The following is a 26,984-nucleotide window of genomic DNA, read 5'->3' on the forward strand; positions in this document are numbered from 1 at the left end:
TATGACAGTCCCTCGAGCATAAGTTGAGTAGGAGACAAAGCATCTGTGGGCTGCCCATGTTGCCGCTGATCCAGTGCCCCTAATGAAAATCTGTCTCACCAACGCTACCTATCTCCACAATTCTCACCATTAATCATGAATCACTTACCAAGGCCCATAAACAAACAAGACAATTTTTGAGCGACTGAATCATGTGACCTAATTAATCTAACTATTTATAAAATTGTTTACACATTTGTATACAACTGCAGTATAACGTTTCTTACCATGGTTTTTAAAACATTTATCATTTTAATTAAGTCACTAAGGCAAATGGATCAACTGATGGTAACAAGACCATGAATAAACAAGACCAGCTTGTCGTTTCAAAATCTTATTTATTTACTTTATTATTCAAAGAAAGAGCATTTTCGATTAAATCTTTATTTATATTAGCAAAATATAAGCAGCATTTTATTGAGGAAAAGGCATATTAGACTGATATTTCAAGGCAAATCAATTAGCATGAATTAAAGTAAAATAAACAGTTTCCATTCCCTAAGTTCTTTCTTATTTCTCTGTCTAAAACTCGCTCCACCTAAAAAATAGTCATTAAAGACTGCTGTCCTTACGTGCGCCCAAGAGTCCAACAGCACGTCACGCCCTTCAGGAATCGGAAAGCGAGAAGCGCCCTCCTGCCCATGGGGCCAGGTTTTATACCTTTCTAGCTAGCTAATCTCCACTAAAAAGTTCACTTTTCTTTGCCATCCAGGATCCTCATTGGCTGACTGATGTCAGTTCATTACGTGTCATCACGTTTCCATACCAAAATCGAGCCTTTTCTTTGACTCTATTGTCCATTATTTTTCATGACTTTTGGCTTCCTCGAAAATGAAACATTTCACGAGTTACAGTCCGTAACTTCCTTAGCTTGGCAATCTTGCCGCTTCCTGTCCTTGAATCTGTCTCTCCAAGAGCACGTTTAGCACATTTTATTTAGCTATATTTTTCTGACAAACGTCAATGTGGTAAAACTTTCCACTTCTTGTGCAGGGCTCTTCACTGGACAGGATTCTAAACGCCAACTATACAGACCTTAGACCTTTCTCTCGAAAACTGTTATTTAAACAAACACAAAACATTAATTAATTAGAGATTTGAGACTCATTCTGTTACCCACCCCCTTTGCTAATTATTAACCCATTAATTTATGTTACCTAGCTGTGCACACAAAGCTGCATTTTATATCTACCTTCTTCTTTTAGGCCGCAGGATTCTCCACGAGCTTTTGCCACAGAAAAGACTTAACATAAGCACACGAATAAGCACATGCCGTTAATTAAACTGCCGCATTTAATACTGACAAAGACCATAGACAAGGTTAGTTTATTATTTTCCATGTACTTGCAGTTGCAACATAGAGCACATAAGTTAGTCCCTCGTGTTGTGTAAATGCATTTTAAAACTAGGTTGGTTAATACTTTTCATCACAAACTTGTTAATACGGTTACAGTATTATGGAAGTTTAACTTTGCGAGTCAGAATGAAATTTTACTCTGCATCTCGCTCCATCAACTCTCTCATCTGGTGATTTCAAAATCACCAAACTACACCCAAAAATTTTAGCAAAAATTTTAACCCTTGAACATGTTTTGGACAATCACAGTATTAGTGTTTCTAAACTTTTGATTCTGCTGTTTGCTTGTAACTCTCATATTGGGATCTACGGAACTCTTCTAATTCTATTTCTTTTTCCTGTTCTTTTCTAAGTTTGTAAATTCTTTTCTTTTCCCTTAGGTATTTCTTTCTTTTGTGTAACATGCCACTAATTTTTAACAAAAGTATCACAAAGACTATAACTAATAAAGGACACAGTATTTTGCCTATAATTGAACTACCAATCTCTTGAAACCAATTTTTTATTGCTGCAAATCTTTTGCTCAAACGTTCTGAAAAATCTTCATCTTCTATAGGTTCTATTTCAGCATGTAGTTCAGTAATATTCTTAATGTACAACTAAATGTTCTGGCTCTTGTCTGGGATATATGTGCAGCAATGCTGAACATGCAAGATTCCACAGACTCCTTCTTTAGCTAGCAGAAGGTCAAGAGCAAGACGGTTCTGCATTACCATCGATCTCATGGCAATAAGTTCTGTATTAACTAATTGGAAACGACTAGAAGTGTCAGTTGACAATCTATCAACAATTGTAGACATTTTTATGATTTTAACTGCATTCAGGGTTATACCCATCATAGGTATTACTTCACCAAATATGTCACCCAAAATTTCTGAAAAGCTTTCCCTTCTGAATCTGCTCAGATGATTGCTAATTTCAAATGAACCCTTTGCATTTCTATCAACATGAACATTTTTGGGAAAAAGTAAACCAACATAGCAAGTCCCATACCAGTGGTCTGGGAGATTGTAATAAGCTTTATCTCCACACACAAAATAAATTCCAGGAAAAATTGGATCTTTACCACCTTTGAATCCCCATCCACCTAAGATTTGATAAGTATCTTCGCATTGACTAGCACCTACAAAGTAATTGTCAAAAAGCGTGTTGTCTCTTATAATACAATGCTTTCCATTTACAGGTTTATCTATGTGAATAGCAACATTCTCTGTTCTACCATTGAGCTTTTCATCCTCAATCTGCTAATACTTAGATTTGGTTTGTTTCAGCATCTCATTACGTTTGTAAATTGCCCTTCTCTCCTCAACCATATTTAAGAAAGATTTCTCTTCTGACCTCAATTTGCATGTTAGATTGTTTCTAAAAGCATACTCATAAGTAAGTTCATTAGTTACTATGAAAAATTCCCTCATCTGTTTAGCATGTTTCAGTTTATTCAGGCTGTTGTCAACTTTTAGATTAGCAAAAATGTCATCAAAGTTAGAGTAATAATACTCTAAACGACCTGTCCGGTAAAACAAATTAGTTATTACACTACATGTGATGCCATAAGTAAGAGGAAGCATGTTATATGTAACCCCTTCCGCAGGTAATTTCACACAAATGTAACAATCTTTCACATTCATTACCTTAACATATTCAGATAAGTCTTGAGAAGGTATTACTAGAAAAATCACCAACAGATCTATCTTGGTGGATCTCTGGCTTGTGTTCAATAACTCTGTTAGTTTTGCCTACTGCACCATGGTTATCTTGTATAGCCACAACTTTACTTCTCATATTAGCTTTGTACAACTCCTTGTCAACTCCAAAAAGAAGAATGACAGCTAAAATTAACCAGACCAAGATTATTAAAATCACACAAATAGAAGACATTTTGCAACATCTTCTTAAGATAGAACATCTTGAATTGCTATTAGTAGAAGGCATCTTTACATAGAATCAAGAGCCTTACAAAAAAAATCAAAAATCAAAAAATTCTAAATTTCTAAATATACACCCCCCGTTTTTTTTTGTTTTTTTTAATGAAAACCCTACTTTCTAACAGCTTTTCTTCGACCTTACGTCTTACATCAATGTGTTTTTCCAGCTAACACAATTTCTTCGACCTTGTGTCACCTAACACAATTTCTTCAGCCTTGTGCCAAATAAAAATTTCAGCTTTTTATATGGAAACAAAATCAATCATTGTCACTTGTATCATCTAAATCTTCCTGACTACTGCTATTCACTTCCACTACTGGTGGGATTATAATATAAGTCCACTCAGGTGACTTATATTTCTGATTCGGCTTTATCACTCTCTTTGCTCTACTGCTAATTACTTCTATTTTCTTCCCTGCTTGATTTTTCTTATCAGTCACTTTTCTGACTTGAGACTTCATTAACCTGCTCCTTTGATCTGTTCACTATTTTGAATTTTAGGCACTCATTTTCATTTGGCCAGTTATCTCCTTTTCTTGATAATTCCTTCTTTGGCTCAGTTAAATTACACTCCACTCTCCAAGCTCTTTTTCTTGGTCTTTTCACTTTGGACTCATCATCACTTTCATCATTTTCACTTTCTGTGATATCAGCTTTAGATTCAAGTACTTCTTTACTCGGCAGCTTCACTCTGTTAGAAACATCATCCTTATAGCTGGTACTTGGTAATTAGTCTTCTTCTTATTTATTTATTTCCAATCCACCAGTTTCAGAATTTTCGTTCCTTCTTCCAGAGCTTCCAATCTGCTTTTCAATACTCTCCTGATCTTGAATTATTCCTTGTTCAGACTCCTTTTCTGCTTCTTTTTCTAGCAGATCTTCATCATTTCAGAGTCTTGTATCACAACCTCTTCAATTTCTTCATTCAATGCTTCATTTGCATTTGAATTTACTTCCAGATGTTGACTTCCTTGTCGATCTTCAGGATCTGGTTTTCTTTCAGGTTCTTATTCAGAATCTGAATCAGCTGTAGTGTCACCTTCATCAGGATTTTCAGGTGGTGGTACTCGAATGGTGTGGCTAGCATGAATCCATCTCTTCAAACCGTTACACTTCACTGCATTTGTTGTGACAAGTATCACCTGTCTTGCCTTTTGCCACCTGGGTACTAGGCAGTTTCTTCTTCGGTGTACTTTTGTCCTCACCCAGTCTCCGGGTAACAGATCATGAGCTTGCTCCTTTTCCTTTGTAATTACTTCAGTTCCCACCTGATAGAACACAGAAGTCCTCACGTCAGACAAGTTCTTGCAGTATTCCAATATGACGCTATCATTAATGCTCAATAGTTTGTCAACTGGAACAAATGCTTGTCTCATGACTCTGCCCATGAGTATTTCATGAGGGCTTAAACCTGTTTTTCTAGCTGGAGTACTTCTCAAAGACATCAAAACAAGTGGAAGTGCGTCTGTCCACTTCATTCCTGTAGCTAACACATTTTTGCTATTCTATTTTTTATTGTGCCATTCACTTGTTCAACAACACCCGATGCTTCTGGTCTGTACGCACAGTGTAGCTTTTGCTTTATGCCTAGTGCTTCACAAATCAATTGTAACAATCTGTTTTCAAAATGTGTGCCACGATCAGTCTTGACCGTCACTGGAAATCCATACCTAGGTATGATCTCTCTTAAAAGCAATTTTGCAACAGTAACTGAATCATTGTGACGTGTTGGGAACGCTTCCACCCATCTTGAAAACAGACAGATTATCACCAGGACGTATCTCAATTTATTGTGGGGTGGCATGTCAATGAAATCAAGCTGTAATCTGGTAAAAGGACCACCCTCCTGTCCTATTGTTTCCATGCTCACAACTGTTTTCCTGTTTGGATTGATCTGCTGGCAGATCAAGCATCTCTGAAAAAAAGATTCTGCAATTATTCTGAATTTTGGATTGTACCATGTCTGCCTGATCATTGAATCTCTTCCTAAATGTCCTGGACCATGATACATTCTTGCCATGTCAGCAATCATGCAATCTGGCATAACTGGTCTGTCATCTTTGTAAACCCAAATTTCATCATCTTCTCGCTGTCTGCAACCTGCTCTTAACCATAAGTCTTTTTCCTCATCATCTGCCTCATTTTGTAAGTCTTTTCCTCCTTTCCATGTCTCAACTACAGATGTTAGCATAAGTGAGTTCAAAACATGTTCATTGTCTTTTTCCCGATTAATGGACATATTATTCTTTGCGCAAAACTTCGCAATTTCATCAGCATAGGCATTACCTTTTGTCAAATAATCCTCTCCTTTTTTTGTGCGCTGTACATTTCACGACAGCGATTTTCTCTGGTAGCTGAATGCCATCGATCAATCTTTTGATCAATTTTGCATTCCTAATTGGAGTTCCCGCCGAAGTTAAATAACCTCTTTGAGACCAGAGCTGGCCATAGTCATGGACTACGCCATATCCATACTGACTGTCAGTCACTATGGTAACTTTTAATTCTTTTGCTCTTTCACATGAACGAATCAAAGCAATCCATTCTGCTACTTGAGCTGAACAAATTGCTTTGAGACAGGATGCTTCAACTACATCTGCAACTGTGCAGACAGAATATCCTGCACTCAAAACACCTTCGTTTGTTCTTAAGCATGAACCATCAACAAAATAAACAAAATCTGATTCAGGTAATGGGACGTCTTTAATGTCCTGCCTAGGTTTGGTGCAATATTCTAAAACATCCAAGCATTCATGATCAATATCATTTTAATTTCTGATTTTTGTTGCAGAACCATCAGGCAATAATATGGAAGGATATAAATTCACACACCTCTCAATCAAAACGTTATCTGATCCCAGAATAACTTTTTCATATTTTGTTAGCCTGTTACTTGTCAGATGCTGTGTTTTGCTTCTAGTGAGGAGAATTTCAACTGAATGGGGTACATATACTTTTACAGGAAATCCCATTATTATACTCTCACTTTGCTCTAGATTTACACTTGTTGCAGCTACTGCTTTTAAGCAGGCTGGTAATGCTTTTGCAACAGGATCAAGAACTGCTGAGAACTAAGCTATTGGCTTTCTCAGTTTTCCATGTCTTTGAATTAAAACTGATAATGCACAACCTTCCCTTTCACTGCAATACAGCTCAAACTCCTTCTCATAATCTGGCATTCCCAATGCCGGAGCTTCGCACAAACTTCTTTTTAACTGTTCAAAAGCTTCTAACTCAGTTTCTGTTAGGGTAATCGGGTCTTTTATGTCTGCTTTTGTCAGTCTCTGCAAAGGTTTTGCAATTACTGAAAATCCACTAATCCATTGAAGACAATAACCAACCATTCCTAGAAACATTCTGACCTGTCTCTGTGTTTTTGGAGGTTGCATTCCCTGAATCATTTTTATTTTCTGAATTGTTACTTGCCTGATTCCTTTTGCAATTCTGTGACCAAGATATTTTACCTCTTGTTTGCAAAACTGTAATTTTGCAGGAGACACTTTGTCCCTCATCTGCCAGGTGATTCAAAAGAGTAATGATATCTGTGACACAGTTATCTCGTGTTTTTGCAGCCACTAGGAGATCGTCAATATACTGCACTAATGTTGACTTTCCAGGTAAATCTAGATTTTCCAAGGATTTCTTTAGCAACTGATTAAAAATAGATGGACTCTCTGTATACCCTTGAGGGATACGACATCATGCTAGAATACGCTCCTGGAACCTGAACGCAAACATTTGTTGGCTTTCTGGATGCAATGGAACAGTAAAGAATGTGTTACAAAGATCTATAACTGTATACCATTCTGCATCATGCGGAATCTGATATAGAATTACCGCTGGGTTTAGTACAACTGGGCAACATGGAACAACTATTTGATTAACTTTTCTCAGGTCTTAAACAATCCTGAAAGTTCTGTTTGGCTTTTTAATTCCCATAATTGGTGAATTACATGGACTGCTTTCAATTTCTTTTAGAACACCTTGTTTTATGAATTTGTCAATTGCAGGTATAACACCTTCAATAATATCTGCTTTCATTGTATACTGAGGAATGTTTGGAAAATCTGCTCCTTGTTTCACTGTTATTTTTACTGTGTCTACATTTTTCATCAAGCCCATTTCATCCCCTGTCAAATCCCAAATTTTAGCATTGACTGTCTCTTTTAATTCTTCAGGTAGATTATTTTTATCAAATGCAGGAAATAATTTACTTTCCTCTGCTTCAACCATTAACATTGTTAACCTGTAAAGCCCATCTTCCTCTTGAGTTTGGAGCTCAATACCATCCGGTGAGCAATATATTTTACAATTCATCTTACAAAGAATGTCCCTCCCTAACAGGTTTACAGGACTGCTGTTACAAACTACAAATCTCTGCTTGTCTTTAAATTTGCCAATTTCAACTTCAACTGGGTGTGTTAAATCTGTTTTCATTTGTTGATTAGCTACGCCAACTACTTGGATAGTGTCACCAGAGAGAGGCAGGTTTTCTATTTCCACTGATCTAACAGTAGAACGGGTAGCACCTGTGTCCACGAGAAAAGTGATTTCTACATCATTCACTTTACCATTTACAAATGGACCGGATTGGTCTACCTCAAGAGTGGCTCCAAGTACACACTCTTCCTCCTCTCTCAGGCACCGTCATAAGTAATCCTCAGAATCACTCCCTCCATTTTCTTTCATCCAATATTGTTGAGAAACATTTGACACATTCACTCTTGGCGGTCTGTTTACCTGTTCACCTCCGCAGAATCCTGTTTCTGTACTGTATCTCTGCACATTTACACAGTTTGGAAGTGGCGGTTGGGGAATCTGACTTTGCTGATTCACTACCTGTCGCTGTAGCTGTTGCTGCTGATTTATCTCATTCTGCATCTGTGGATTTAATGACTCATTTTAAAAATTTCTGGGCGGATTCTTACATTCGCGCTTCCAGTGTCCAATTTGACCGCAATTAAAACATGGGAGTTTCTGCTTTAACTCTTCAATATTCCCTATCCATTTTTGCTTATTAAAGTTACCTTTAAATTTACCTTGATTCTGATGAACATTTTTATTTTCTAATGTGCAATTTGTTGTTCAGCCACTTTTACCTGTGCCCACATAGACTTTTCTTTTAGCTTCTTTTGTTTAGCATCTATTTCATCACTGCAATATTTTGCTTTTCTCAAAATGTCATCAACTGAAAGTGATTGCCAGCCAACTATTCCAGATCTAATCATTTTACCAATTTCAGGTCTTAAACCATATACAAATCTGTATATGAAGTGGCTCATATCCTTCTCACTCAATTTTTCATAACCACTGTATTGTTTAAATACTAACAGTAATCTTTCATAGAATGAATGTACTGATTCTTTTGGCTCTTGATTTGTTCTATTTTAACCCAATCAACTTCTTTTGGGGGAATCTTGTTTTTCAACCACACAATTACCTTTTCATACAGATTCATAACAGATTCATAACATCTGCTGAAGGAGCACCTGTTACTCTATCTCGAGCAGGTTCTTCTTTGGGCCATTCCGTAGATATTTTGCATTCTGTCCAAAGATCCGATGGGACAACAATGTCAAAGAAGGGGAGGAGCCAAGCTCGCGTCCGAGATGGCCGCGTTTTAGCTCGGCTCCGTACACTCTCCTGTCTACGATAACTATCCTGTACTTTATCCTGCCCCGGGAAGTATTCTACGATGTGCTGTGGAACGACGATACCTCACGGACACTTACCATCTGCTCCGGTGGCTCCTGGGTGTAGTGGATCCTGAGTTGCGCCCCTGTCTGCTTCGGGGCCTCCGGAGCGGCCGGGCCTGGCACTCCTTGGCGACGCCCGGGCTGGGCGGGGCGCGGTTGCCGGCCCTTGCTGGTGGTGTGGAGTCGGTCGGAGAGGCCGATGTGCTAATAGACCGCTTGCGGCCCCCCGGGCCTGGTCCGGCGATCCTGCGGCCTGGTGTTGGGGCGCTGCCTTCCATGGACGGGGTTCACCGTACATCGGGCTTGTCCCCCCTTTGTTCTCCGGCCCGGCCATTTTGAGTTCCTCCGCCCGGGCTCGGAGAACGGTGCCGGCGGCGTGTGGGGTGCCGGCGCATCGCCTTCTTCTGGTGACCCTCCTTTCTGCCCTGGTGGCACCTCCGCTGGCGGCTGCCGATATCCTGTTTTGCCCCGCTGGTATCCGGGCGGGGATCTGTGTTTGCAGCGGCCCCGCCGAGCTTCTAAGATGGCGGCCGGCCCCATGACTCTCGGCCTTGCTGGGACTGGCGATGCGGATCCGCCGCACGGCGCGGTTTCTGAATACTGCAAAGGTGAGCCTACACTTGGCGACATCCTCGCCGCCCTGCGCTCCTGGGGGGCGCCCATGACCGCGCCTGTCGCTATCCTGGAGAGAGGTCCCTTGGCTGGACCTGCCGGGCCCCCCCCGGTTTGTGCGGCTTTATCTCTGTTGTGTGCTGCTGGAACTTTCCTTGGGGTCGTGAACCTGGAGGCTGCTGTTGGTGTAGATGTACGGCAGTCCGCTGCCCTTCTTCATCCTGTGCCTCCTTCTGCTCCGGAGGTTCGCCAGCCGGATCCCGTCTGGACCGACCTCGATGGGTCTCCTTTTCCTCTTTTGCCTCACATGGCCACACGAAAATCCTGTGACTGTGCCGCTGGACCGGCTTTCCCCGAGTTCTCATCGGAATTGTGCCTGCTTTGTATGAGGTGGTTCCTGTTCTATCTGGATCATCCAGATCGCGATCGATTTGATTTGAGTGTATTTTTAATTCGACTCCCTGTTCTTCACCTCCGGCTCCATGTGGTCTGGTTCCTGGTTCGTTGGACTACTACAGTTTGCGAAAAACGAGGACAGGGTTGACCTGATGTTGCCTCTGTGGACTGTTATTTTGTGGTAGGGTTGGGCGATCCGTTTATAATTGTATGATTATATTTGATACTTTTTTACGTTCCTGGAGCTTATCCGTGTATTTACTATCTTCCCGTGGGCTCTGAGTATTTTCGGGCGGGAGGGTGGGAGCTGAAAGGGTTTTGATTGTGTGGCTCCTCTCCCGCTGTTTTTCTTTGTTTTCCCTCCCCCCCCCTTTTATCTAAGTGATTCTTTCTTTCCATTTTCTTCTATATTTCGGGTTCTAATTAGGGCGACAGGCACGCTGCTGGGGGGTAGGCCATAGCCTCCTGCAGGGGTGCAGGGTGGGCTGTGCGGGGTGGGGGAGGGGTCTGTTTTCTTGTATTTTCCCTTGTTCCTTTTTTGGTTCTATGGCTCTTATGTATCCCCTTATTTCGTGGCGCGGTGTCGGCACGTCGCCCCCCGGGGTGTTTGTGCTGGCATGGCCCTTTTGGTGCGTCTGCTGTCACGGTCTACTACGCATTCATTTCTCCGGTTGCCACTAGTTCCTTGTGCCGACTTAGTATTGGGTGCTTTGTTAGCCGTGGGGAGCGTGCACTGGCGCTGCGCCTTCACTTTTTCTTCTTCCCTTTTTCCGATTTCCTTTTTCTCCCCTATTTTCCCTCCCCCCCCCCCCCATTTTTCTTTTCCTTTTCTGGGTTGTTGTAACAGAGGGCTTTTAGTTGTGTAAGCGTATTTTTCGCTGTTTTATTATTATGTGCCATGGTAGTGGTGGGAGGGCGTTGAGCATCGATTGTGATTGTTATTGATATGGGACTCACGTTCTGCCTTTGCCAAAATGTGACTGTTCTTTTGGTCTTTTCCTGTATTCGAAACTTCGGCTTGCTCACGGCCCACCGCGGCCCTCTGGACATTACAGATGGTCTTTATCCTGCGAACCCCTTTATTTCATTATAAAATTAACCTACTCTTATCCTGTCCGCGATGGCGGCTCGAAGACTTGTTACCTTTGCCTTCATATGCGCTATTTAGAAATCCTGTTGTCACTCCTGTATTGCCTCGTGTGTCTCTTTATTGTGGTGGCCGGCCCGGTGGGTTGTAGGCCCGTATCTGTGAGCGCCTTTTGTACAATAAAGGTTTTAAAAAAAAAAAAACAACAATGTCAAAGAATCCATCAAGATCAATCCACAGAACTTTTGAGACCTTAACAAATCTATCTACCTGTCGATACCATTCCACAGGCTTTTCACTCAGCCGAGGAAAATCATTTGTGAACAGTAAAATGTCCTGTCTTGTCCATGGAACATGCACATATCCACCTCCTGCTATTTCTCTCATTGGGAACTGATTTACTACTTCTCCTCTTTCTCTTCTTTCTTCCTCTCTTTTCTTTGTCCATTTTACTCTCCATTTACTCAATTCACCTAATCTAATCTTTTTAAAAACACAAGTAATTCTTTTACATGAATTATTCTTCCTGTGGTATTCAGGTTCTCAATGTCTTTTTCAGGTGAAATCTACTCTGTAATGCTTTCCCAAATTTTTCTGTTTACTCAAATCTACTTCTAATTCAGCAGCTATTTCTTCTAATTGGCCATACTTGGTTTTAGTTTTCCACTGTATGCTTTTACAAATAAACAATAATTCATCATCCTGATATAGCTTTAAATTGTCAGGTCCAATTGTGCCAATAATCAATTCCTCCAAATCTGATTTCAGTTTTGCAACATCAAGTCATTTAAATTCTGGGGTTTTTGGGGTTTGCATTAAATCTATTTTATTAATGCTCTTTTCTGGAGTATCCGAATCAGATTCTGCACCAGTTGGAGTTTTACTTGTGAAACTTTGGTTAAAAGTTAAATCGGGCATCATTTCTGATACATCTGAGTAAAATTTTTCAGCCACTTTCTGAATTTCTGCATTTAATGGAACAGTTAAAGCTGAATGTCTAACTTCCCTTTGATCAAATACTGGAAGAACAGGTCCAATCATTACTGGTACTGTTACTGCTTCCATGCTTTTAGTTAACTGCTGTATTAATTCATCTTTCGATCGGAAATATTCTGAGGTATTTAGAATTACCAAATTACCCGTCATCCAACCCCATCCCAGTTTGGCATGTTCTGTTAATATTATGGACACAATTTCCAATTTCATGTAGTTAAACAACAGACTCCTGCTTCTCTGTTTGTTCATCGCTCTGTCCTCGGGTGCCTTATTTCAAACTTAAAGCACTGTTCCATACACAAGTATAGATATATGGAAGGATTTCTGCCATTTTTTTATTTTTGTTTTATGAAGTATTTCTGTTAACATGCATCATTTTTTAGCTTTAACTAAACACTGGCAAGTAGATAACACGTTGACTTACTCTGTGTGCCTTTAATTGGTCTCATTGTTTAATTTTCTTTTGTTTTGCTAGAAATGTGAATTATGTCCTGAAAGATGTGGTGCCTTTAAAAGAACTGATACTGGAGGTAAGCATACATCAAGCTTTAACTTCAAGATTGGCTATTATCTGAGTCGCAGTACCTTTTCATTTTATAACCTCAGTTTTGATATTGACAACTTGCACTTGATTTTCATTTGGCTAGTGATATTACTGGGCTCAGTTATACTTGTGTATTATGAATGATGAAAGTCCAATTTGGCTTTCTACTCAGTTGTTTGCAGTGAATGCTAAATCCTCTGAGCTATTTTGCCATCTTATCGCTCCTAACTCACTCAAAAAAAATCACCTACTTGTTTTATATTTAGGAAATGAGGAACCCATTCTTCAAAATGTGAGCCTAGTAATACAGAAACGGAGAGTCGCCCTAGAAGAGAGACGTATTTAATTCTTCAGCCCAGTGATGCCAGACCCACTTGGAGTGATGATGATTTACTAATATGCAATACACTGCATTTATTTGAATTTATTAAGGAAGGGTACATTCTTTGTGCGATTACTATCAACATGCAGTTCTTATCGTTACAAGGGATTTTAATGCTCAGGTCACCCACTTCCTATTTATAATTTTAGTGGCTTTTATGGTCTGGATACTGCCAGGAGATAGAAATGTCTCTATTGCCAAGTAAACAGAGGGATCATCAAACTAGCAATTTGTTGCCTTGGTCTTAGGGGTTAAATCTGGCTCTTGCCAATGACCACTTTAAAGATATTGGAACATTACTGGTTACAGTTGTCAATTGATTACATATGAATCTCCTACATCGATAGTAGCTTTGTAACCGTTTTGAATTTAAGCCATCTGTCCCTAGTGACTTAACAGTTTTATCTCTGCAACTGGGTTTTACTTTTTGCTGATCGAATTGCATATTTGAAAGAGGTTAGCAGACAATATTCTTATAGATTGGTTATCTACAAATACTACAAACTTAGCTACAAGATGGTGAATATAGATACCTTTTTCAATTTGATGGCCTTAGTGATTGATCTTTATTTTTGCACCTATAGTTCTTAATGGTTGTAAGAAATTGGGTTATTCATTGAGGGGGGGTGAGAGCCCTATGCAAGCAACAAGCTATAAAAACAACTATATTAAACTGTACTTAACCCTCTGGTTGTTTGGCACAAAAGCAGTAAGGCGTAACTTAAAGGCAAGGTGCAAACTATTTATGCAGCAAACAACCAATAATAAAGTTAAAACACAACAAAAGAAACAGTCCAAACCAATTTAGGGAAATGGAGTACAATTTAATAAATAAAATGAGACCAGAACTAATCACTAGAACTGGAGATGTGCAGTTTCAAAGCTTTTATCTAGATAGAGAGCCTAAAATCCCAAAGCATTGTTCGCTGTCATCCGGTCGTGCTAGACTTGGTTAAAGTTACAAGTTCATATCAACCACAATGGAGGGTGGGCCAGAACCATTTTCAGGGTAGTCTCACTGAAAATGTTACCTTCTCAAATTCCGGCACAAAGAGTTCTATTCACGGTGGAGTAGGGCTCCCAGACAGTGACTCAAACCACAACAGCAGCGTCATTCACAGTTAAAGGACTCCGGACACTGGCAGAAGGTAAAAATGTTTAAGGCAAGAAAATGCCAACTTTCTAAAAGTGGCATTTTCAAAACTGTGACTTAAAATCTGAGGTTACCATGAAAGAGTATTTTAAATTGCAATTCATTTTAGTGCCAACACAATATCTCTATCTGCTCTGCTTATTAAGTGTAATAAGAAAGTCCAGTGTGAGTAAGTGGGAGAGAGAGGCCTTAGTGTAGTGAAAAATTAATTTAGGAGTTTTTACACTTCCAAGACATGTTAAACTTCAAACCCACATACCGCCTTTTAAATACCATGCACCATAAATCCTATAAACTTTTAGGGCCTACCTTAGGTGTGACGTATAAGTAATAAAAAGCATTTGCAATGCAGTAGGTCTCGGATTTGTTAAAGTTAGAGCTGTTAGTGTTGAAAGTGACAATGATTTTGACTTTATACATTTTTTTTAAAACATTTTTTAAAATGTTATTTATTGCAGTGATATCCACAGTACATGCAAAGGAAAATGTATCGCGTCTTGCATAGCCATGAAAAGAGTCCACATTCCTAGTAGCCATACACAGCCTTCCTGCTCACATCCCGAGGGCCGGGCGGCATTTAACTAATGGTCTCATAGGCTCTCACAGTGTGGTGACTTGCATCTATCATCCAGTGTTGAAATCTCAACTTTTATTATAAGAAAGTTAACAAACTAGAGGTGCCTATCCATTATCTACTATCTTGCATACCTGTGGAGCATAACCTTTGACAAGTCTTATAGTACTCAGCAAACCAAGTGCAGGTTCAGCCGGCCCAGACGTGTAACGCATGAGAACAGTAATTATTCCAATTGAAATCCATCTCAACCAACCGCCGCATCCCCATCCACCCCCAAGAGGGAGCTCCCAGACCTGTTCGCCCCATCACCAGCGGCCACCATATCCTGTTGCCTCATGTAGTCAAGGTATAATCCCCAAAAGGTCTTGGGTCTGCTTTTGGGTGGCAGGAGTTCACTATAAGTCTCCGACTGCGTGCAACAATAAGTCAAGTCTCTAATCCACTGCGCAGTCTTGGGAAGGGGGCCCCTCATCCACCACATAGCTAGCCTCCTTTTCGCCATCAGCATCCCCATATCCACTATCCTACGCTGCACCTTAGGTAGTGCTTTGGAATAACCTAGCAGTGCAAGCGCCGGAGACGGCGCTATCTCCACCTCAATGATCCTGCCTAGTTCCTGAAACACCGCGCCCCAATAGTGTTGCGCCCCTGGACACTCCCAAGCCAAGTGCATGAACCCTGCTCCTTGCAAACTGCATCGATCACATGTCGCACATTCACGAAGCCCAAACCGGTGTAGCCTTTCCGGGGTGTGATAAACTCTGTTAATACACTTGAAGTTCACTAACCTATGCCTACCATTCAGGGAGACGGACCTCATGTTGGAGCAGCAGTAACGCCACATGTCATCTGCAATAATTGTATCTAAGTCGCGTTGCCAGGTCAAGCGTGCCTTGTTGTACCCAGTCACCCGTTCAGCAATGGTCATCTTATACAGAGTTGAGATCATTTTTCCCGGCACTTCCGATTTAATTACATATGAAAGTTCCAATAGCTCTGAGGGTTCCTGAAAGTCTTCCCCTAACTGTTCCTGCCAAGCCTCTCTGACTCTGTGAAATTGAAAACGCTTCAGTCCGGTAGGTTGTACCTCCTGAGTTGTCACATCCGTCAGTGTTTTAAGAGTCCCATCTATAAACCTGTCTCCCGCCGTATGTAGACCTAGAGCCTTCATTGCCATAATCACTCCTTTGTCCCTACATGGGGCCAACCAGGTTATCCACTCATGGGCATTAGCGGAGAGTACAAAAGCGCCCCAGCGTGGTACTGCAGTAACGCATGCCAGGCGTGTCTCGGCGAGTTTAATGAGTCAAGCAGGCCTGTGCGTCGGTCCGCTGGGTCAAATACAACTACCGGAAGCGGCAATGGGGCAGCAAAAAGTCTTTCTAGCTTAATGAATGGCGCATTCTCCCTATCATGTATCCAACTGTGTAAGTGCGCCCCTTGCGCCACTCGGTAATACATTCAAAATCGGGGGCCCCTAGGCCGCCGAACTGATACGGGAGGACCAGTATTTTCCACTGCACCCACGCTTGTTTGCTGGCCCAAGCTAGTTTTATCATCAGCGATGTGAGCTGAGTAAAGAAGCACTTTGGCAGGACCATCGGTACGTTCGTGAATAAATACAGCAGTCTACGAAAGACCACCATCTTCATTATCGATAACCTTCCTAGCAAGGAGAGAGGCAAACCGATACATATATCCACGTTATCTTCCAAACAGGTCATGGCCGTACCATAGTTCTCACGGAATACTGTCTCAGAGTCAGTGTGTAGTCGAATCCCTAAGTACCGTACAGAATCAGTGGTCCACCTCAATGGGTATTCCATCTCAAACTGCTCTGTGGCGGTGGTGAGGGGGAACGCAATTGATTTGTCCCAATTTACCGTTAGGCCAGAAAGTGCTCCAAATCGTACCACTTCCCGCAGGAGCGGTGCTAAATTCGTTTCAGGTTCTCTAACATATAACAGGGTATCGTCTGCGTAAGTTGTTATGGCCAGTTGGTAAGTGGGGAAATTGAGTCCCCGGTGGGAGTGGTATTCTCGCATCGCACATGCCAGTGGTTCAGCAACCAAAGCATACAGCGTGGGTGACAAAGGACAGCCCTGCCGGGTGCCCCTTCGGATCTTGATGGGTTCAATGACGTGGCTCCTTAGCTTAATACGTGAAATCGGGTCTTTATAAAGCACAGATACCATCTGCAGGAACAATGAGCCTAGTCAGAGTCTCGAGAGCACAGCCCTCAGAAAAGGCCATTCCACAGAGTCGAAGGTCTTCTCCATGTCCAAGAACACCGCTATCGCCCTCGTATCCGGCCTCGTATGTTGAATAGCTCCGAATACCGTTTGTAAGTTGTAGGTGATATTCTGCCTGCCACGAACCCCACCTGCTCTGGAGCAACCAGCTCCGGGGCCAGCAAAGTCAACCTAGTCTCAAGTATTTTAGCGTATATGTTTGTGTCCACATTAAGTAGTGACAGTGGTCTATAGGAGCTACACTCCTCTGGTGGCTTTTCTGACTTTTGAATGACAACTATTAGCGCCTCGTTCTCGGCATCTGCCCAGTGTCACTCATATCTGCGAACAAAGAGGAGAGGTGCGGAAGCAGCAGCTCCTGAAATGTCTTATAAAAACTGACTGTTAAGCCATCTGCATCTGGCGCACTACCCGCTTTCATCCAGCCCAGGGCTTCCCGGATCTCATCAAACTCTATTGGTTGCATTAAAAACCCACGCTGCACGCTTGTTAAGAACGGGAGTTGTATATGCTCCAAATAATCTATGACCTCCTCCTCGCTCCCCGTTACTCGTGAAGCGTATAAATCTGAGTAGTATTCCAGGAACCGCTGTGCAATCCCTTCTTCTTCTGTAAGCATAGCCCCCTCTGCTGTTTAACCATGTTGGCCAAGACTTTACCCGGTCTGACCTTTTCCCCTTATGCTCTAGCTATAGCGTATTTGCCCAAATGCCTGACCTCAGCGTCCGCCTCCTCCTGATATTCGGCCAGTAGCCCCTTCATTTCCTCTCGGGAGGCGTCCGTACTACCGCCAACAGGCGGTCTTCGCAATCTGCCAGACGTTGCTCCAGTTGCAACAGCCTACGGCGGATCGAGCGGAGTATCCCTGAATGTTTACTCATGGCCACACCCCTAATATAAACCTTAAACGCCTCCCAAACTCTTTGGAAGCTATCCACCGACCCTATGTTAGTGTTGAAGTACACGGATAATAGGGTCATGTAGTGAGTACGGCGGAAATCTCCATGTGAATGGGGGAAGGACCTTCCGCGGCAATGAAAACACTAACAATATAGGTGAGTGGTGTGAAAGAGAACGGGGCAATACCTGACACTTGCGAACCTGTGAGAGCAGTCCTGTCGATGCTAGCCAATAATCAATTTGTGTATGTATATTATGAAAGGCCGAATAATGAGTGTATACTCCTAACGAAGGGTGAAGACTTCGCCAAACGTCAACCAGGTCTTCACCGACTAGTATCCTATCAAGTGCCCTAGCCGCCTTTGCTTGTAGTCTGTCCGGACCACTCGAACGGTCCACGTCTGGGCACCTAGTCATGTTGAAGTCCCCTCCCCATAGAACGGTCAGGCTGGGAAACTCCCGAGCTATTTCAGATAGCTTTATATAAAACTTGGGGCAGTCATAGTTGGGTCCATAAACCTTCACAACCAGAATTTCTGCACCCCTTCCAGCCAACTTTGATATGACATATCTGCCTTCCGCGTCAGCTTTCAGCTTACTCCGTGTATAGTCCGATTTCGGGTTAAACCAAGTTAGCACCCCTCACGCATGGGACGTGAAACCAGCAACATTGATCTGTCCTCGCAGCCCCCTTGCCTGTACCCTAAGTCAACAGTCAACCTGGTGTCCCGCCAGATAATTCAAAACCTTACGCAGCTTGCGGTGATCATTCAGGCCGCGCACATTCAACGTCAAAGCACTCAGACCACCCGTTGCATTCTTCATAGTAGTCTCACCAGGCGTATCCTGCATAGCCAGCTGAGCACATCATTATTCTGCACACAGTAGACAACAGCATGGAATCATATGTTCAAAATGTAATGGCCGGCACCTCTTAACAATGAACTTTGAACTTCCCAACCCCCCTCTACCCGCCCATCCCACCCACAGCGGACCACCCCCAACTAGGTCGCGAAATGACTGTCCCTTGAGCCTCCCCTCCCCCGTCCCTCTACCCCCCCCAAAATAAGGAAACTAAGAAGAAGCAAGGTGTTACCACATGTGAGCGGAGGTGGCTTCGAACCATTCCAAAAAGTCAAATGCAATCACAGTACTCATCCTGGCCACACCAGCCGACAGCTATACATCCCTCGAACCTTGGAGTCATCGTTAAAGTCCCTGTAGCGTATCTTCCCTCAGTCCTGGTCATCCAGACCGCCACCCGCTGCTTCGTCCAGTAGATCTCGCTCCGGGGTTTTTCTCCATTATCCAGTATTGGGGTATCTTTCATAGATTCACATGCCTGAATCATTCCCCGTCGCCGAGGCAGGAGTCCCACGGTAATAATATATACAAAAGCAGTGCCTTAGAATTTTTTTTGTAGTAGACTCATAAGACTATAGGCCCCAAAAGGCCCAACACTTAGCAGCCTATCCACCTCATTATATGAAAAGAACTGAAAGCAGTTACAACCAATCAGCTGTCAGCACCCTCTAGTACCTTCCCAGCAGAGGCAGTTTTCCTCAGATTTTCACCGCACGTCGTGTGGAAGGGAGTCTCCCCGAGTGCCTACTACTTTTCTCTTCAGAATGTCTGAGAAGAAAGCCCTTTTCAAGGCCTGCAGGACCTGTGATAAAAAAGAGGGTCCATGTAGATGATCAGCACAAAGACTGCATCTACTGCCTGCATCCCACTCACATTGTGAAGGATTGCAGGATTTGCCGCACCTTCCCTGCCAAGACCATCAGGGACAGGGAGGCAAGGGTTCTTCTACGGCTCAAATCATCTTCTACAGATGATGACAGAGCTTCTACTTCCAGCAAAAGAGCCAGATCCAGAGATAGCTCTTCTCCTGAGAGGAAAACACATCACAAATCCTCTCCTAGAGCTTCAGAACCCACAAGGAGGTCTTAGTCTCCTCCTCTTGAATCTCCATCTTCTCCGCCCTCAGGATCTTCAACTAAAACTGTGAGTAAAGCCCAGGCAAAAACTGTTTCTCTGGTGTCTTCTCACACAGTATCTGTGACTTCTACCACCTAAAGCTCTTCTGCTACGGTGTCTACTTCTTCTATCACCTCACCTATTGTGTCAGCCAAGGTTTCCTCAAAGAAATCTTCTGGGGCTAAGGAAATTTCTTCAATTTCCTCAAAATCATCGCCGACGACTATTCCATCGACGACGATACCATAGTCGACGAAGTCATCGTCGACGAAAGCCCCATCGACGTCTAAGTCATCGTCGACGAAGAGCCCGTCGACGACGAAGATCTCGTCGACCAAGAGCCCGTCGACGACTGGATCATCAAAGAGGAGCCCCGACAGCCTCGTTGACGACAGCCTCGTTGACGACAGCCTCGTTGACGACAGCCTCGTTGACGACAGCCTCGTTGACGACAGCCTCGTTGACGACAGCCTCGTCGACGACAACCCCGTCGACGACAACCCCGTCGATGACAACCCCGTCGACGACAGCCCCGTCGACGACAGCCCAGTCAACGAAAGCCCAGTCAACGAAGAATCCTACGGCGATCCCGTCGACAGTACCACCGTCGACGACGATCCCCTCGACGACGAGTCCGTCGACGACGAGCTCATCTATGGCAATTCCGTCAGCGCATCTTATCAAGACGCCTAAATCAATGAAGAATCCAGTTATTACCAAGACGCCACCTGCAAGAGCCTGGCCTACTCTGCCACAAGTGTCTCATGCCTCACCTGTGGCATACACTCACTTCCAGTTGAAGACCTATCATAGGCAGGACTACTCTAATATTTCCCTACTGCTACCATCGCACATTTTGGAAACATATGTAAAAGAGGAGGAATCGGATGAGGATGATGGAGATGAAGAAGGTCCCCTTGGGATTGCACAACATCCATCAGAATTGCAAATAAAATGTCAGGAAGAGGATGAAGAAGAAGATATGCAGGAACATTTCTATCAGGAGGATTTGTCTACACCTTTTTATAGACCACCATACAGAGCTCCACGTTCGGGAGAGACGCCATCTTCCTCCTTCTTTGATTCAGGACTTAAAGGCCATGTTGGCAGACTATCGCCAAAGGTTCCCGCCTACACCGTCCACACCAGTTGTACCTTCGGTACCGGCGGACGTACCCATGCCTCCTACACCACAGGCTCCAGTTTCGCCAAGACCCACTGTGGATCCCACGCCACAAGGGGATCAGGATACTTCCTCTTCGGATGAAGATGGAAGGGAGGAAGGCGAGTTACCTAATGACAATGTACCTGCAGATCCTTGGGATGAATACATAATTCTCATGCCTTCACATCCTTTGCCGCAACCCTCAGATTCTCCAACGGAGGACATTGGGGCCTTTCATAATATTATGCAAAGGGCTGCTACAAGATTTGAACTGTCAGTTACTATTGAGCAGTCGGACTGCTTTTTGCACGACTTCAAAGAGGGGTAAAGGAAGATCAACAGGGCTATACCCATTATAGATTTCATCTGGAAGGAAGGTCTTAAGATTATGAAGACGCCCGCTTCTATCCCTGCAGTCCTTCCTCGTAATGAGAAAAAGTAGGGAGCACCGCCAGAATCTCCATCTTGTCTGGTGGGCCATCCACGTCCGGACTCTGTAATATCTCAAGCTGCCCAACAGAGGTCCAAAAATCCATCCACTCCAATCTCAACACCACTGGACAAAAAGGGCAGGAGAGTGGACCGTATAGGAAAAAAGTTCTACACCAATGCTGCACCTTCCATCAAAGCAGCGAATTCCCTTGCAATCCTTGCCCGCTATGACCGACAGATGTGGTCGGATCTGTCGGAATTCATAGATTTGATACCGGAAGATCGTCCGCAGGAAGCACGTAAAATAGTGCTGGAAGGAGAGAAGGCGGCATCAGAAATAATAGACTGCGCCCTAGACATCGCAAACACTAACTTTAGACAGTTAGCAGGTACTGCGGTCCTCAGACGACAGGGCTGGCTCAGAGCAACCTCCTTCAGACCGGAAGTGCGAACAAAGATCCTTGATATGGCTCACGACAGGGATTCACTCTTCGGTAAGCACATCGATGACGCCTTACCATCAAGACGGATACCGACGCCGCAAAATCACTTGGTACCCTGCAATATAAGAGAGGCTCTTTTAGAGGAGCAAGGAGTCGTGATTTTTCTTCTAGGGGAAATTACAACAACCAACAGAACAGGCAATACCAATATCAGTACAAACAGCCGTATTACCAGTCTTCATACAGGCAATCTTCCTCCAGCAATTTCTCTCGTCAGGGAGGAAGACGAAGATCAAATAATCAGGGACGAGATTCCAACAAACGTCGATGAGCTATGCGGGACGCCAGTCCAACATCCTCCCCTCCCTGTGCGCGCAAAGATCTCCGCCTTTTACCAACCATGGCGGAACATTACATCGGATCTGTGGGTCCTCGACCTAGTGGAAAAAGGACACACTCTGGAGTTTTTAAAGAAACCGCCTACAACCCCGCCCAAGGGTCCCCCTCCCCCTCGTCTTCACTTACTGTTCAAAGAAGCCTTAAACATGTTTCGCAAGAATGCGATAGAGAAGGTTCCCATCTCGCAAAAAGGAAAAGCATTCTACTCTCGCTTCTTCCTCATAAAGAAGAAGTCGGGAGAGTGGCGCACGATTTTCGATTTGCGCAAACTCAACAAATTCTTGAAGAAACAGTTTTTGCATGGTGATGTTGGCAGATGTGCTCAATTGTCTCAACGATTGGGATTTTATGGCTTCTCTGGACTTGAAAGACGCTTACTTCCATATAGATAGATAGAAAATCTTTATTCGGCTTATTCACAATGGAAAAACCATAAAAGTACACAAAATGTCAAGACACAGTAAAAGTAAACATGTTACATATGTTTCTGATAAAATTCATATCACAATTAAAAAGAAAAAATTAATCAAGAAATGTGCAAAATACCGCTTATGCTCAGACTGACAAGGTTTTTAGAGATTCTTTCTGTGTTTCATGATACACTTTAAGAAACTACTAATAAAATAACAGACATTCGGTGTTTCCAACATTTGCAGTCTTAAAAGGGCGGGTCTGCACTGTCTCAATCCCCAGGATTTTAATATCGGTAAAAGCCAGATCTTTCTGTGGGCTTGGTGGTATTTACAAAGCAGGATCACGTGCAGATTCGACTGCATTGATATACCGTCACAAGGACAAGGCGGGAGAATAGCTTCCCAACAATTTTGTGACGGAAAGGTGACCATTCTAAAGAATATGTTTAGCCTGAATCTTGTAATGAGCATTCTCTCGTAAGTTGGTATTTGGAGTTCTAAATACGGGTGAATGACAAAGGCTATTTGAATCATATTTGAATGTATCACTGCCGTTTTTGTGGAGTTGGAAGCGAGTCTTAACGTTTCCAAGTGGCATAATGCTTGGTGTTTAAGATCTTTTTTTGGAATGACCGTTATAGTTGTCGGATCTAAATAGTAGTTCTCAAAGCCTAAATCAGTAAAAAAGTTCCTAACGTATAGGAGCCACTTTATTTTTGCAGAGTTGTCCATATTCATTGCGTCTGTGATAATGGCTTGAGTCAGAGCGTTTTTATTTGATTTCCAAATGCGGCGCCACAACATCAGAGGTTCAATTTTAATTAAATCCTCTAAGTAGGGTATGGCTAGTTCTAGGTGCATTGCGTAGATTGAGGTGCCTTTGGGGGTAGCTAGTAAGAATCTTAAAAAGGTGTTTTCCACCCTTTGAATAGGGCTAACGTCTGTGTACCCCCAGACTCCTGCACCGTATGTTGCTATTGCCTGACATTTGGCATTATAAATCTTAAGGAGCTCTATTGGTGGTCTCTTGCCTAGTTTCTGAGAGAAAGTTATTAGTGCTGCAATTGATCTCCTAAATAAAAGTGCCCTTGTGCTCACTGCTTGCTTCCAAGAAAGTTGGTCATCTATCATAACCCCCAAGTAGGGATAATGTGGGGTAGGTTCAAGCTTTTGGTTGTTGAGGACTATGGGATAGGTTCTTTTTCGGTGTCTGCCAACTGTCATTACGAACGTTTTCTTTACGTTCACCTTTAGGTCTAAGTTGCCCATGAAGGACGTGTATCTGTTCACTGCTTTTTGGAGCTCTTTGGGTGTTCGTGCTAGGATGACGGCGTCGTCCGCGTAGAGCAGGGCTGGGATCAGGCGGCGGTTTATGCGTGGGAGGTCCTGGGCCCCCCCCAACATCTCCCCCTCCAAACCATTGGTGTAGAGTGAGAAGAGGAAGGGGGCCAAGACACATCCCTGCCTGACCCCACGCCCTACGCTAAACGGAGACGTCAGCTCACCATTGACGCCAAAGCGTACTCTGGCTGTAGCCCCTGTGTAGAGCTCTTTGAGAAAATCTAAAAGGGGTGGATCTATTCCCAATTGAGCTAAGACCCTCCACAGCTTTCTGTGCGACACTCAGTCGAAAGCTGCGGAGAGGTCAACAAAGACCATATATATCTTGGTAGGGATGGCCTGTGTATATTTCCCCATTATTAGTGTAAGATTGAGGACCTGCTCTAAGGTACCAAATCCTTCTCGAAATCCGAATTGGATATCCGAAATTATGCCCCGGTCCTCGGTCCACTGCTGGAGACGCTCTAGAATCACTCTCCCCACTACTTTCCCGAGCGAATCCAGCAGTGATATAGGCCGGTAGCATTTTACATCTTGTCGGTCCCCCTTTTTGAAAATGGGAACCATTATTGATTTTGTCCAAGATGTCAGGATTCCCTCACTTGCTGCTGCTGTGCATACTCTGGTTAAGATGGGAGCCCAGAGGTCTTGATTACTTTTAAAAAGGTCCACCGGGACCCCGTCGGGTCCTGGTGCCTTGCCTGTTTTACTACTCTGCAGAGCATCTATCAGGTCTGAAATATCAAAAGGGACCAGGATAGGGTAATTTACCTTGTGAGGAGGGGATTCTGTTGGGAGGGTATTCTTAAAAATTTCCTCAAAGTGCGTAACCCAAGTATTTTCGTCGATAGCGACTTCTATTTTTGGGGTATCTCTTTCTGTGAGATATGGGGTTCTGACCGTACGCCAGAAAAGCTCGCTGTTTTGTGAGACTGCACCTTGGTGGAGATCATCCCATAGCTTTTGCTTTAGTTGGGCAGTTCTCAGCTTTCTTTCCCCTGTGTATTGTCGCCTAAGCAACTGGATCTGAGCCGCATCACGTGGGTTATTTTTGAGTGCGGATTTCAACTTTGTTAGAGCCGCTGTGCAGTTATGATTAAACCACTTTGGTTTTGTAGGGCGGTTTATTTTAGGTTTTGTGGTGAGCAGGTCTTTTATAGCATCTAATATTAAGTTAAAATTTCTCAAGACCTCTTTATGGCTAGTTGTGAGATCCAGGCATTTCATTATATTTGGGTAGGACCGCGTTATTAATTTTTTCATTATGTCGGATGGGTTAATTTTAGCCCATCTGATTGTTAGTCCATTCCGTTTACTAATCTCAATCTTGTTCTGTCTGAGGGTGGTCGCCATCTCTAATTTATGGGAAAGATTGGCAGGCATGAACATTGTTAGTATTAGGGCTGCGTGATCACTAAAGGGAGTGACAATGACTTCAAAGTCTTTAAGTTTCGGCATTAGGGTTTGGGAAAGAAAAATGAAATCTACTGTTGTCTTGTGTCCTCTACCCACATAGGTCGGTATAAATTCATTTGGGTCTGCTTTTACATGGTTGGCAATCTGGAGATCCAAATCTGATAGGGCGATGTTAATTATATTTCCTAGTTTAGAGTGTGCGAGGTGTGCTAATGGAGCATTAAAGTTGTCTACAATCCCACAACACATTAGATTGGGAGCTGTGCAGGGATGAAGATTGAAATCGCCTCCCCAAATTAATTGGGTTGCTTTGTCTGCAGGGCTCTGATGAAGTACCTGTTTTAATTTATCGGTTATGGTGGTGAGAAGGATTGTAAAGTTTTCTTCCGATAGGTTATTATATGTATTGGTCAGAATAATGATGTCTTTGTTTGGTAAGGTAAGTGATAAGATTTGATGATTGTCGTCCTGGGAAAATATGGCCACTTTATTGAGAGGTAGGGAGTTTGAGATATAAATTGCTAGGCCACCTTTTGGTCTGCCCATTGTACTGGTTAGGGCTGGAACATTGTAAGTTTTATAGCCTAGTAGATGATGTTCTTCTACGGACCACGTCTCCTGGAGACAAATTATTTGGTATGGGGCTAAAAACTTCTGCGCAGAGCCATCCTCGATTTTATTTCGGAGGCCCGCGATGTTCCAATAAGAGACTATGAGAAATGAAGCATCATCGGCCGATTCTACTTCTGAGGTTATCGTGCTCTTGTTACTGGTAAGTGAGGCGATGGTATTGGGCTGCAGAGAGGGAGATAGTTGGGTGTCGATGGGAGGGACTACTGTTGATGGTCAGTCGACCATTTCTAGGCCGCTGAACCTATTGCTTAATGGGATGTTTTGCCATGGGTCCCATCGTGATTGCTCTCTCTGTGGGGGCCAATGTGTATAAGGTCTTCTATCGTCCCACCTTCCTCCCTGGCGGCGTTGTCTCACTGGGTGCCAGGAGTAGTCTGGCTCGTATTGATTATGGGGGCCGTTATAACTGATATTTGAAAAGTCATCCTGCCTGGGAAATGGGACGGACCAAGGGGGCTCTTGATCCTGTGTATAGCTGTCTACTTGCCTGAAGGGGTAAAAAAAGGGGAGGGACTTGATCTTAATTCCTCCATTTGGGGTGATGTCTTCCCAGGCACAGACATAATCCGCTATTCGAGGATCCTCGAAAGTGATTGCGATGCAGTCCCCGGAAATGGTTTTTCGGGTATTGCCCACCCATGGGACCCTGGCTACAGATCTGATTCTACCACGCCAAGAGGATGGAATTGGGCGGTTGGTCTGGAGCCAGTGCTGAACTTTATTTTTTAGGGACCAGACCGGTTCTGGGGTAGAATCTATTAGTTCTGGCACTCCAGCCATGACTGCCACATAGGGTGAAGCCTCTGGAGGGAAATCTGCTGGGAATCTTGGCGGGCCAGGATTCC

At 43.3% G+C, this 26,984-nt stretch overlaps 1 protein-coding gene across 2 annotated transcripts in view; it reads left to right on the plus strand.

Moving 5' to 3' along the window:
• LOC144829326 (protein AF-10-like) overlaps positions 1-26,984 on the plus strand; it is a 1,339,974-nt gene that overhangs the window by 82,460 nt on the left and 1,230,530 nt on the right. For both annotated transcript variants that reach the window (XM_078688368.1, XM_078688367.1), the window contains exon 3: positions 12,585-12,639. In XM_078688368.1, the coding sequence (XP_078544494.1) occupies positions 12,585-12,639 (55 nt within the window). The remainder of the gene's footprint in view (positions 1-12,584; positions 12,640-26,984) is intronic.

Source organism: Lissotriton helveticus, chromosome 4_1 (genome assembly GCF_964261635.1).
Source record: "Lissotriton helveticus chromosome 4_1, aLisHel1.1, whole genome shotgun sequence".
Taxonomy (NCBI): Eukaryota; Metazoa; Chordata; class Amphibia; order Caudata; family Salamandridae; genus Lissotriton; species Lissotriton helveticus.